This window comes from Plecotus auritus (genome assembly GCF_963455305.1).
Source record: "Plecotus auritus genome assembly, chromosome: 1".
In the NCBI taxonomy this organism is placed as follows: domain Eukaryota; kingdom Metazoa; phylum Chordata; class Mammalia; order Chiroptera; family Vespertilionidae; genus Plecotus; species Plecotus auritus.
The window spans coordinates 72,776,677-72,790,044 of NC_137770.1; the positions used below are offsets into that span (position 1 = coordinate 72,776,677).

At 42.2% G+C, this 13,368-nt stretch overlaps 1 protein-coding gene across 1 annotated transcript in view; it reads right to left on the reverse strand.

The window, feature by feature from the left end:
* Positions 1 to 928: 928 nt before the first annotated feature.
* Positions 929 to 13,368, reverse strand: part of RAD51 (RAD51 recombinase) — a 38,201-nt gene continuing 25,761 nt past the window's right edge. Inside the window, exons 6-10 of the mRNA XM_080675738.1 lie at positions 8,877 to 8,971; positions 2,991 to 3,104; positions 2,310 to 2,439; positions 1,960 to 2,081; positions 929 to 1,525 (exon numbers count right to left, since the gene is read on the reverse strand). Coding sequence (XP_080531864.1) covers positions 1,402 to 1,525; positions 1,960 to 2,081; positions 2,310 to 2,439; positions 2,991 to 3,104; positions 8,877 to 8,971 — 585 coding nt within the window. The 3' untranslated portion in view covers positions 929 to 1,401. The remainder of the gene's footprint in view (positions 1,526 to 1,959; positions 2,082 to 2,309; positions 2,440 to 2,990; positions 3,105 to 8,876; positions 8,972 to 13,368) is intronic.

The window sequence follows — 13,368 nt, forward strand, 5'->3', positions numbered from 1 at the left end:
AGCAGGTGTTCCCTGACCCACTCATGTTTACTCAGAGCCAGCAGCACAAAGCCTAATGCCACCTACAAGAAAAATTGAGACAAATTTCTGGGTCAGAGCCACTTAAATACTTTATAGGTCCTAAAAGACTGAGATGCTCTTATGTAAGAATCAAGCTCTCATTCCACAATCTGTCACGGTGGCTTTATTATACCACCCCAGGTTTGTTTTTTGGTAAAGGAAGACCTCCATTCTTAAAAGCCAGGGAACAGGACTGCTTTTAAAACAAAGCTGCATTAGATTGTATCTCCCTACATATAGTAGGATCAACACAGGCACCAGCAGAGATTTTCATGCCTTTCCTCCCAATACTAGCCGAGAAATGTCAAGATCTGGTTAAAACCAATCCTGAGTGGAAGTTTGAAGGGGAAGAAGAGTATCTCGAATCCCTGAAGTAAAATAACCTAGGGAAGCATCCGACCTTTACAACATGAGACTAACGGAATAAAAACAAAGGCCACAGGAAAGCCATGGCACATCCATCTTGTAATAGTCTATTACGTTGAAGGACAATAAGCTCAATTATCTGAATGTAGAACTTCCCTTTTAAATTTTCAATTTTAAAGCAATAGCAACTGATCACCCCTACCCAGTGCAAAAAAGACGTAAAGGCCCTATCTTGAAATACCTAGTCTGTATCAGAATAACTCCTATATAAGTAGCAGTCACTACAAATAACTACTTTATTAGCAACCCCACACTGAATCTACTTACTTAAGCCTCTGAAATACTTAAGATTCCAGAATTTTCTTGAGTTGCTCTTAGCAATAAAAAACACACACACCAAAAACCCAAGCAAGTAGATGGTGAAGGGCTAGTGACCCAACAGATCTGCTCAGTACTCCTTAAATAAAAATTCTTACATAAGATAATTCAGACACACAAACTTAAAAACCTGTCTGATTGACAGATTTATTGACAGATTTACAGACAGAGAAAAAGAACCTGTGAGGAGACCCATTCCCTTTGCCCTGTTGCTGACATTTTTTCATTATTCAGCTAGTGAGAGAAGAGGCACGTCTTCCCAGCTTTAGTTCTCTCAAAGATACAAGATTGTCCAGCTGTTAGTCCCAAGTCAACCTCAAGGCACTATGTCAGAGGTATTCCACACCCCCACCCCCAACCAAAGAATTCACATAGAGATTAATACACTCTCTAGAGAAGGAACAAACATTTCAGATCAGTTTGTGACTACTGACCTGTCTCCTGTTTACTCCATCAGAAAAGCTGATACAATAGCTGTTTTCCTGGATGCCCTTTTTTTGGCAGTCACAACAGGAAGAGGCCTGCGAAGAACCCCAGGGAGCAGTCTTCTCCATTAGGCTGCAGCACTTAGGTTTATCACGGGAAAAACCCAATGATTCAGTCTTTGGCGTCTCCCACTCCATCCGCATTGATGGCAAACATAGCTTCAGCTTCAGGAAGACAGGGAGAGTCGTAGATTTTGCAGATTCTGGTTTCCCCTCTTCCTTTTCTCAGGTACAGTCTGACCCAAAGACACAGATCAAAATACCAAAGTTATGATAATTTTAAAAATGCTCTTCCTATTTATGATAGAACTAAAAACATTTTTGATGTATTTACTTAGAAGGACTTTCAGAATCTTTCTGTATTCCTTGGAGCCCTGTCACCCTACCCCCCACCCTTAGTGGATTTTCCATATTAAAACAATCATTTTCTTTTAATAATGAAGAGATATATGAATTCTTCATATTCAGTTCTCCATATTAGAGGGCTTTTAATTCTTTTATGAACTAAAAGCAAACACCTCTACTAACCAAAGCATGACAATGAGATTTAGCAAGAGCTCCTTTGTCCAATTACACAATAGTAGCTTTAACAGGGAAATGTTATATCTTCATGTCTACTTCATAGTTAACATGACATTCCAAGGTGAAGTCATCTGTCCCGTCACTGTACCTGGTTGTTGAGGCATGAGCAATGATATTTCCTCCAATAGGTTTTTTAGGATCTGCAGCAAACATGGCCGCTCCATCCACTTGGGCTACCACCTGGTTGGTGATTACCACAGCTACACCAAACTGATGGAGAAAGGATAAATGTCTTTTTTTTTTCCTTGTGGCCACAGACATTGCAAGGACTAACTTTATTGCTGGCAACCCTTTTCCCCACAAACCAATGAATAACTCAAGTCTCTCTTCATATCTAACTGATATCTTGATATCAGACCCCAATGTCCTGGCCTTCCAGCAAAGCTCCTGAAATCCGTGGCCCCTGAACATAGTCTCTGTCCCCACCTGACAACTCACCTCATCAGCAAGTCGCAGAAGCATCCGCAGAAACCTGGCTAAGTGCATCTGCCTGGCTGAAAGTTCACCTCGACCAGAGTAGTCTGTTCTGTAGAGGGCAGTGGCACTGTCTACAATCAGCAGTGCATACCTGCAGGGAACAAGGACTCTGTGAAGCCTATTTCTAGCTTATGTCAGATTCTGCTTCCTTGCTCTCACTATGCTAAAATTTCGTATTCAGTTACAAATGTATATAAATGTTTCATTAACATACTTGTATAGCATCCATGTCTGAGGTACCATATAACAAGATAAAATTTCCAACAAGTTCAGGTGGATTATGGTTTCTTTTTACTTTGTTTTTATTTTAGAGGAAGGGGGGGGGGAGAGAAACATCGATTTGTTGTTCCACTTATTTATACATTCATTGGTTGCTTCTTGTTTGTGCCCTGACTGGAGATGGAACCCACAATCTTGGTTTATTGGGATAATGCTCTAACCAACTGAGCTACCCAGCCAAGGTTATGGCTTCATTTTTTAACAGTGACTTGACTTTAACCACAAAGTAAGAGTGTCAAAATAGGAACTAAAACTTCAATCTCCCCATTTCTAATTCAAGCTACTATCAATTTTGCCAAATAGCCTATATAAGATTCAGGATAAGGGCCCTGGGAGCATATTCAGTATCTTCTGAGCACATACCTGGACTCTACCATCATAGCTGATGCTTGATAAAGCAGCTGGGTCTGGTGGTCTGTGTTGAACCCACGAGCATATGCTACATTATCTAGGACATCACTGCCAGAGAGGCCATATCTAGGAAAGAAGAGAGAACATTTTTAGGCTGCACAGAGAACGCAGGCAGATGAGAAATTCATTTCTAATAAAGAAATTACATGGATGGGTAGGTAAGAAGTTTTGGGACTAAATAGTATTAATTCCCTTTCTATTACGAAGTTCAGACAAACTGCAAAGAGAGATGACAGCAATTACTACTTTGGAGTCATCTACACAAAAGTTCTTGGAGGACTCCTGAACTAGAATTAGAAATTTCCAAGTACAAGGAAACAATGTTCTCCTGGAAAAACCAAGGGCAACATGACAGAATTGAGACAGAAACAACAACAAAAAAGAACCACTCAAAGGTCTATTAACCAAATTCATAAAAATTTATTACATAGGAATAAAACCTAAGTAAGGACTCAAAACTCTAAAAGTTCAAGAGAAGCAAATATTTTTCTTCTTTATTCTTGCTAGTAATTAGTTATACCTCAATAATGATTTTTCCCTCTGCATTTAAAAAAGGCAAATAAAATATTTTCTTAGAACAATTTGTATTTTCTCATCTTTATAACTGATACCTAAGACATGAATGGTTCAAGTAACAACACAGTTTTCATTCTCATTAAATGTATCATAATGGAGCTCCATTTCTTTGAAGATAAACTTCCCCTGTATCTCTCAAATAGATGTGATTTTTCCCTCTTCTGCACTTCCAAAAAACTGATTTAGGTCTTTATGGCACTTATTCGGGGCAACCCTGTCATTCTTTGACTAGACTACAAATTCCTTGAGGATAAAGCTAAGCTTGCCTACCTTGAATACTTTTTATACCTAGTAAATTCTGAATGTTGCTAACTAAAGCTTTTATGCACAATCCATACGAAAAAATCATACACATCACTTTAACCCATATTTTCATATTAATGTCATAAAAATCATTACAGTCCAAAAATATAATACTGACTCCCTTAATGTAATAGTTCAAAAGAGAATCTGTTTAAACAAATCAATGTGCTATTAATTCTTTGATAACCATAAGTTCCTATGTTTATGATTCTATCAGTCTTTATTTATTTATTTATTTATTATTTTTTTTTAATATATTTTATTGATGTTTTACAGAGAGGAAGGGAGAGGGATAGAAAGCTAGAAACATCGATGAGAGAGAAACATCAATCAGCTGCCTCCTGCACACCCCCCACTGGGGATGTGCCCGCAACCAAGGTACATGCCCTTGACCGGAATCGAACCCGGGACCCTTCAGTCCGCAGGCTGACGCTCTATCCACTGAGCCAAACCGGTTTAGGCGATTCTATCAGTCTTTAAAGAATCAGTCCAGCCCTAGCTAGTTTGGCTCAGTGGATAAAGCATCGACCCATGGACTGAAGGGTCATGGGTTCAATTCCGGTCAAGGGCACTTACCTCAGTTGCAGGCTCAATCCCTGGCCCTGTTTAGGGCTATGTGGGAGGCAACCAATCGATGTCTTTCTTACATCGATTTTCTCTCTCTGTGTCTCTCCCCCTCCCTTCTGCTCTCTAAAAATCAAATATCCTCAGGTGAGGATTAACAAATAAGTAAATAAATTAAAAAGAAAGGGCAAAGATTGTAAAGACATTTTCCAAAAAAAGATATACAAATGTCTATGCCTCTGCTGTTGGTTGGCCTACCGATGGACTCCCTTCTAACTAACTGGAAAAGAAACCCTTAAGCGTTACAGTTTTAGCTCTTACATTTAAGATCATCTTTAAAAAAATTATTGTAAATATACATAAAATTACATGATGCCCTAACTGGTTTGGCTCAGGGGATAGAGCGTCAGCCTATGGACTGAAGGGTCCCAGGTTCCATTCTGGTCAAGGGCACATGCCTGGGTTGGGGGCTTGATCCCTAGTTGGGGGCGTGCAGGAGGCAGTCGATCAATGATTCTCTCTCATCATTGATGTTTCTACCTCTCTCTTCCTCTCCCTTCCTCCCTGAAATCAATAAAAATATATTAAAAAAATAATAATATATAGTCCAGTGGCAATAAATACATTTCCATTTTTAAAAAAATATATATTTTATTGATTTTTTACAGAGAGGAAGGGAGAGGGATAGAGAGCCAGAAACATCGATGAGAGAGAAATATTGATCAGCTGCCTCCTGCACATCTACTGAGGATGTGCCCGCAACCAAGGTACATGCCCTTGACCGGAATCGAACCTGGGACCCTTCAGTCCACAGGCCGATGCTCTATCCACTGAGCCAAACCGGCCCTTAGGGCATACATTTCCATTGTTTTGCAACCATCACCATCATAACTTTTTCATCATTCCAAACTGAAACTCTAACTATAAGTCCCCATTCTCCTCACCCCCACCCCCTGGAAACCACCATTCTAATTTGTCTTTATGAATTTGACTAAGTATGTACCTCATATAAGAGGAATCCTACAATATTTGTCCTTGATGCAAACTAGTTTATTTCACTTAGCATATTTTCAAGGTTCGTCCATGCTATAGCATGTGTAGGAATGTCCTTTCTTTTTGAGATTGAATAATATTCCATTGTATGTATATACATTTTGTTTATCCATTCATTTGTTGATGGACACTTGTTTCCAACTTTTGGCTGTTATGAATAGTGCCGCTATGAGCATTGGTATACAAAAGTATCTGTTTGAGTACCTGCTTTCAATTCTTTTGAGTATATAACCAGAATTGGAATTGGAATTCTATGTTTAACTTTTTGAGGACTCACCAGACTATTATCTATTTTTAGTTAATTTTTATGTATGGTATAGGGTATATATATATATATATATATATATATATATATATATATATATATTGCATGTGGATATCCAACTACATTAGCCATTTATTAAAAAGAGTATTATTTTCCCCATTAAACTGCCTTGGTACCTTTCGTCAAAAATCAAGTGACTATAAATGAGAGGGTTTATTTCTGTTCTCTCAATTCTGTTCCATCAATCCATATGTCTATCCTTATGTTAGCACCACAATGTTTTAATTACTGTTGCTTAATAGGAAGTTTGCAAATTGGAAAGACTAAGACTTGCAATCTACACCCCCCCTTACCCCCGAAATAATCTGGATCCTTAACATTTCCATATATATTTTATAATCAGCTTGTCAATTTCTACAAAAAAGCTTGCTGGAATTTCAATAGGGATTGTATTGAATCCATAGATCAATTTGAGGGAGAATTACCATCTTTTTTTTTTTTTTTAAATATATTTTATTGATATTTTACAGAGAGGAAGGGAGAGGGATAGAGAGCTAGAAACATCGATGAGAGAGAAACATCGATCAGCTGCCTCCTGCACACCCCCCACTGGGGATGTGCCCGCAACCAAGGTACATGCCCTTGACCGGAATCGAACCCGGGACCCTTCAGTCCGCAGGCCGACGCTCTATCCACTGAGCCAAACCGGTTTCGGCAAGAATTACCATCTTAATAGTATTGTATCTTCCAATCCATGAATGTGGGATGTTTCTCTATTCAGATTTCAATTTCTCAGTAATGATTTTAGTTTTCAGTGGACCAGTCTTGCACTTCTATTAAATTATTAAATATTATTTTTGATGTTACTGTGAATGGGATTGTTCTCTTAGTGTTTGAGTTGCTCATTGCTAGTATAGCGAAATTGTAACCTACCAGCTTGCCGAACTTAGTTTTAGTAGGTTTTTTTTTTTTGTATGTGTGTGGATTCCATAGGATTTTCTACATACAGGATCATATCATCGGTAAATAGTTTTAAGTCTTCCATTCCAATTTGGATGCCTTTTACTTTCTTTCCTGACTGCACTGGCTAGGACTTTTAGTACAATGTGGAATATAAGTGATGAGAGTGGACACCCTTGCCTTGTTTCTGATCTTAAGGAGCAAGCATTCAGACTTTCACCATTAGGTATGAGGCAAGCTGTAGGTTTTCTGCAGTTGCCCTTTATCAGGGCTTCTGATAAATGTTCCATCCATTATTGAGAGTGAGATATTGGTCCCCAACTATTATGGTTGAATTATCTATTCACCCTTAAATTATGTCAGTTTTTATTTCACATATTTATGAGCTCAGTTTTTAGATGTTTATATGTTTATAGTTATACCTTCCTGATAAACTGACCTTTTAGTTATAAAATGTTCTTCTTTGTCCCTAGTGATATTTTCTGTGTATCTTAGTCTATTTTGTCTGCTATTAGAATAACTACTAGAATTCTCTAATGGTTACTGTTTGCATGCAAATCTTTTTCCATCCTTTTACTTTCAACCTATGTGAGTCTTTGAACCTAAGGGGTTTCTCTGGAAGACAGCATATAGTTGGATCTTGTGTTTTTTAAATGTACTTTGGCAGCAACTCATAGATTTCTGACTAAAGAATACTCATCTGTACTACATACATACACCATTGGAATCCTCCTATATAATAAAAAGCTAATATGCAAATCGACTGAACAGCAGAACAACTGGCCGCTATGATGCGCACTGGCCACCAGGGGGCAGAGGCTCAACACAGGAGCCGCGCCCTGGTGGTCAGTGAGCTCCCACAGGGGGAGCACCACTCAGCCAGAAGCCAGGCTCATGACCGGTGAGCACAGCAGCGGTGGTGGGAACCTCTCCCGCCTCCACAGCAGCGCTAAGGATGTCCATCAGTCGGACATCTCCAGAGGGCTCCCGGACTACAAGAGGGCACAGGCAGGGCTGAGGGCCCCTCCCTGAGTGCATGAATTTCATGCACCGGGCCTCTAGTATGGAGTAATAAGAGAAGATGATGATCAGCTGGTATGGCTCAGTAGTTGAGCACTGACCCATGAAATGGGAGGTCAGTTCAATTCCAGGTCAGGGCACATGCCCAAGTTGTGGGCTCGATCCTAGTAGGGCACATGCAAGAAGCAGCCGATCAATGATTCTCTGTCATCATTGATGTTTTTATCTTTCTCTCCCTCTCTGAAATCAATCCTATATAATAAAGAGGTGATATGCAAATTAAGCCTCACACACTCACAAGATGGCTGCCTACCACCAGGCCAACAGGGGGAGTTAGTGAGGGACGACCAAACGACTGAACAAGCAGGCTGCATGGGGCAACCAGGCCGGCGGGGTGGGGGGAAGCCGTGACGGGCAACCATGCTGGTGGGGGGTGGGGGAGTAGTTGGGGGTGACCATGCCAGCAGGGGGGGACAGTTGGGGGCGACCAGGCTGGCAGAGGGGGGCAGTTGGGGGTGACCAGGCCAGCAGGGGGGGCAATTGGGGGCGACCAGGCTGGCAGAGGGGGACAGTTGGGGGTGACCAGGCCAGCAGGGGGGGCAGTTGGGGGCAACCAGGCTGGCAGAGGGGGGGCAGTTGGGGGTGACCAGGCCAGCAGGGGGGGGGGGACAGTAAGGGGTGACCAGGCCAGCGGAGGGGGGGGGGGGGGCGGCAGTTAGGAGCGACCTGGCCGACAGGGAGGGGGCGCATGGAGCAGTTAGGGGCAACCAGGACGGCAGGCAGGTGAGTGATTAGGAGCCAGTGGTCCAGGATTGTGAGAGAAATGTCCAACTGCCTGGGATTGGGCCTAAACTGGCAGTCGGACATCCTCCAAGGGGTCCCGGATTGGAGAAGGTGCAGGCTGGGCTGAGGGGACTGCCCCACCCTGCCGTGCACGAATTTCATGCACTGGGCCTCTAATGAAAAAAATATATATATACTAGTATATAGGTTTTTGTTTTTTTTAAAAGAAAAGACACTGTTCAACCAGACTAACCCTATAAATCATGACAGTGACAGGTATAGCCATACTTCTCTTACTTAATCCAGTAACCTACCTCTCAGCCACTGCTAGCAGCCGCTCTGGCCTAAAGGTACCCTCGGTGTCAATGTACATGGCCTTTCCTTCACCTCCACCCCGGTCAATGGGAAGCTAGAGAGAAGAAAAAGAACAGCAGAAATGAACACTGTACTTCTTATATAACTGACCAACTTACCCATGATTCTATACATTCCCTCTCTCTCCAATAAGGCAAAGGGAAAAAATCACTTCAAAGTGACAATCAGAGATAGGAAGGAGATCATTCCCTTCCAAGAAGCTCAGCTAGAAGTAGATATGAAGTTCACTGTGTCCCATAGCCTATAAGGCTAGAAGTCTTGCCAGAGTTGGACTGCTTGGAAATATAGTCCAAAGTAGGTAATAAAATTCTATGACTGCACACCAACATAAGACTGACCAATCCTCCTAAGAGTACAAATAGCCCTGACCAGTTAGGCTCAGTGGATAGAGTGTCGGCCTATGGCCTGAAGGGTCCCGGGTTCAATTCCAGTCAAGGGCATGTACCTTGGTTGCGGGCACATCCCCAGTAGGGGGTGTGCAGCAGGCAGCTGATGTATGTTTCTCTTTCATCAATGTTTCTAACTCTCTATCCCTCTCCCTTCCTCTCTGTAAAAAATCAATAAAATATACTTTTAAAAAAAGGAAAAAAAAGAGTACAAAATTTGGAAGATCATTTACCTTAGCTTTAATAAGAGAGCCTGATCCAATACCCAATTAATTTTAGCATGTCCAAACCACTCTTACACTTCACTTTACTGAACAGTTCCTTTCTTTGGGTTACTGAAGGAGCTTGGCAATGCCCTAAGGGCATCCCTAGCCAATTTAATGTATGAGCAAGAAAGAAAAAGGTGTTTGTTTCAGTAGTACATATAGATGTTAAAAATGAACAAAAGGAGAAAAAGGAAAAATAAATAATAGAAAAAGTTTTTAAAAAATGCCATGAAAACTATCTCATGAGCTACTCAAGTAAATCTCTGTTTTAGGCTATCTAGCCCATGCCAGACACCTTTGAATTATAACTATTTTAGGTGAATGATGCTAAAGGGTAGTTTCTACCCTAGAAATCTACTGTGGAGCCATAATTCACCTTTAAATTCTGAGGAAAACCCCTTAGGACAGTTTACATTAAGGACTTGGTAGCACCAAATTTTCTTTCTTTTCCTATTTCTGAAAAAAAAAACTTTATTTTCGAAATTACAAAAGTACGATATGGTTGTATTAAATATTCAAATATGCCAAAACCGGTTTGGCTCAGTGGATAGAGCGTCAGCCTGCGGACTGAAAGGTCCCAGGTTCGATTCCGGTCAAGGGCATGTAACTTGGTTGCGGGCACATCCCCAGTGGGAGGTGTGCAAGAGGCAACTGATCGATGTTTCTCTCTCATCGATGTTTCTGACTATCTATCCCTCTTCCTTCCTCTCTGTAAAAAATCAATAAAATATATTAAAAAAAAAAAAAAAAAAAAAGACAGTGGGACAGGTTCCTACCTCCAGGCTTTCCACTCAATAAAATACTTAAAAAAAAAAATTCAAATATAGAAAACAGTAGAGTGAAAGTTGAAAGCTCTCTTCATCACTCCCATCTCCCAGAAGTAATCTTCCAGGTCCTTTTCTATGCATTCTTATACAAGTACTCCTTATAAGTGGTTCTGACACTTAATATGTGTCCCTAAGAACATTCTGTCTCCTTTTCTGTAGATAAAATCCACCTTCTGGGATTGTTTTGAAGATAAAACAATTTATGTAAAGTGTTTAGCACAGTGCCTAACAGACAGAAAGCACTTTGAAGACTTACTAGTAATGATATCCTCTATCTCTAGGACACTTACTTTCAGCATACACTGTTAATTCGGAAAGGGGAAAAAAAAAAGGTTAGCAAACAAAAATCTTTCAAATCACAGAAATCCATGGAAGGAGCAAAGGATATGTGTATGAGAGGGTTTTGACAGAGAAAAGGTTTGAGAACACTGGCCAAGAGGATAGAAAGCAGAAGCTGCCTTAGTTTTGAGAGAGCAGAAAATCTTTGCACTCAGGCTAAGTTCCAAGGAATTAAGATGAATAAAGTTCTCCTTTCTCTCACTCTCTGGTATCTTTAGTGCTAGCATGAGAGGGGTTTCTTTTCTAGTGAGGTAGAAGGGAGCCACAGAGAGCTGGACATAGGTAGGCAGATTGAGAGCAGAGGCATGAACAAAGTCCTGGTGTATTGTTGGGCCAACCTCAAGGGAATGGACTGCACACTCTGCACTCCAGCCCATTTTGTCTCCCCCACCTTGCTCTCAGTGCTACTGTGGCCACATTGTGTTACTGGACTGGCACTCCAGAAAGTTAGCTTTTTGAATAACTGCTTAGTACCATAATTTAACTCTTCTTCCTGTTTTATAATTTAACTCTTCTTCCTGTTTTATAGTGACACAGCTTGTTTCAAACTTTCACCATTTTATAATGCTGTTGTGTAAATTCTTTGTATCTTTATCCCTGAACATATGTGAAAAGTTCTGAAAGACATTTTTCTGTCAAAGGGCATGTACATTTAAAATTGGTACTTATGGAGAAACCAAGATGGCGGCATAGGTAAGCACCTAAACTGCTGCCTCGCACAACAATTTCAAAACTACAACTAAAAGACAGAACGGACACCATCCAGAACCACAGGAAAGCTGGCTGAGTGAAAATTCTACAACTAGAAGGAAAGAGAAAAGCTCACAGAGAATTGGAGGTACGGCAAAGGGTCTTTGTGCGCGCAGAGAGGAAGGGCGGCTGAGAGCCTGGCTGACTTTCTCTGGCGGAAGGGGGAAGGAAGCCCCCGACCGCACTGAACCCCAGTTCTGACTGCACTGAACCCCAGTTCCAGGCGAGCCCCTGGGGACCCACGCTCTTACGGGGGGAGTCTGGACTCTGGGGCGGAGACTTGGGAGCCGGGGAAGGCGGAGGACTGAAAGCGCGCACGCGCCAGTGCGCACAAAGGCTGCAGAGGTTGCCACAGGCTTTCCCTAGTGGAAGGGAGTCAGAGGCTCCTGAATGCACTGAGCCCCAGTTCTGACTGCAGTGAACCCCAGTTCCAGGCGAGCCCCTGGGGACCCACGCTCTTGTGGGGGGAGTCTGGACTCTCGGGCGGAGAATCCGGAGCCGGGGAAGGCGGAGGACTGAAAGCGTGCGCGCGCACGCCAGTGCGCACAAAGGCTGCGGAGGTTGCCACAGGCTTTCCCTAGTGGAAGGGAGTCGGAGGTTCCTGACTGCACTGGACCCCGGTTCCAGGCGAGCCCCTGGGGACCCACGCTCTTGTGGGGGGAGTCTGGACTCTCGGGCAGAGACTCAGGAGCCAGGGAAGGTGGAGGTCTGAAGGCGCGCACGTGCGCGCAAGGGTAAGGCTGACAGGAAGCCAAGACTGAGACTCCACCCCATCCAAGCTGAGCACAGAGGCTATTGCAATTTGGCAAGTCTAATCCTATAAGGCTGTCTCCAGCACCGGGCTTCTCCCAGCATAGACACAGCTGATCCTTACAGCCAACTGGCCCGGAGGTCAATTCTTCCCAGTGATACCAACAACAATAAAGACTTAATTACAACAAGGCTGTACACACAGTCCACAAAGGGGTGCACCAAGAGTGTCCACCTCAGGTTAACTGGGGAGGCAGACCCACTGGGCCATATTGGAAACCTAGCACACAAATCTACCTTACCAACTCAGGGAAACAATGAAAATGCGGCGTCAAAGAATCAGATAACAAACGAAAGAAATGGAGGAAAACAAACGACTGGATATAGAATTCAAAACCACGGTTATAAGGCTTTTCAAGAATATCCTAGAAAAGGCCGATAAATATAATGAGACCCTCGAAGATATGAAAAAGGACCAACTAGAAATTAAACATACACTGACTGAAATAAAAAATATTATACAGAGACCCAAAAACAGACAAGAGGAACACAAAAATCAAGTCAAAGAATTGAAACACAAAGAAGCAAAAAACACTCAACCGAAAAAGCAAAAAGCAAAAAAAAATATCCAAAAAGTTGAAGATAGTGTAAGAAGACTCTGGGACAACTTCAAGCGTACCAACATCAGAATTATGGGGGTGCCAGAAGAAGAGAGAGAGCAAGATACTGAAAACCTATTTGAAGAAATAATGACCGAAAACTTCCCCCACCTGGTGAAAGAAATAGACTTACAAGTCCAGGAAGCACACAGAACCCCAAACAAAAGGAATCCAAAGAGGACCACACCAAGACACATTATAATTAAAATGCCAAGAGCAAAAGACAAAGAGAGAATATTAAAAGCAGCAAGAGAGCCAAAACCGGTTTGGCTCAGTGGATAGAGCGTCGGCCTGCGGACTGAAGGGTCCCGGGTTCGATTCCGGTCAAGGGCATGTACCTTGGTTGCGGGCACATCCCCAGTGGGAGGTGTGCAGGAGGCAGCTGATCGATGTTTCTCTCCCATCGATGTTTCTAGCTCTCTATCCCTCTCCCTTCCTCTCTGTAAAATATCAA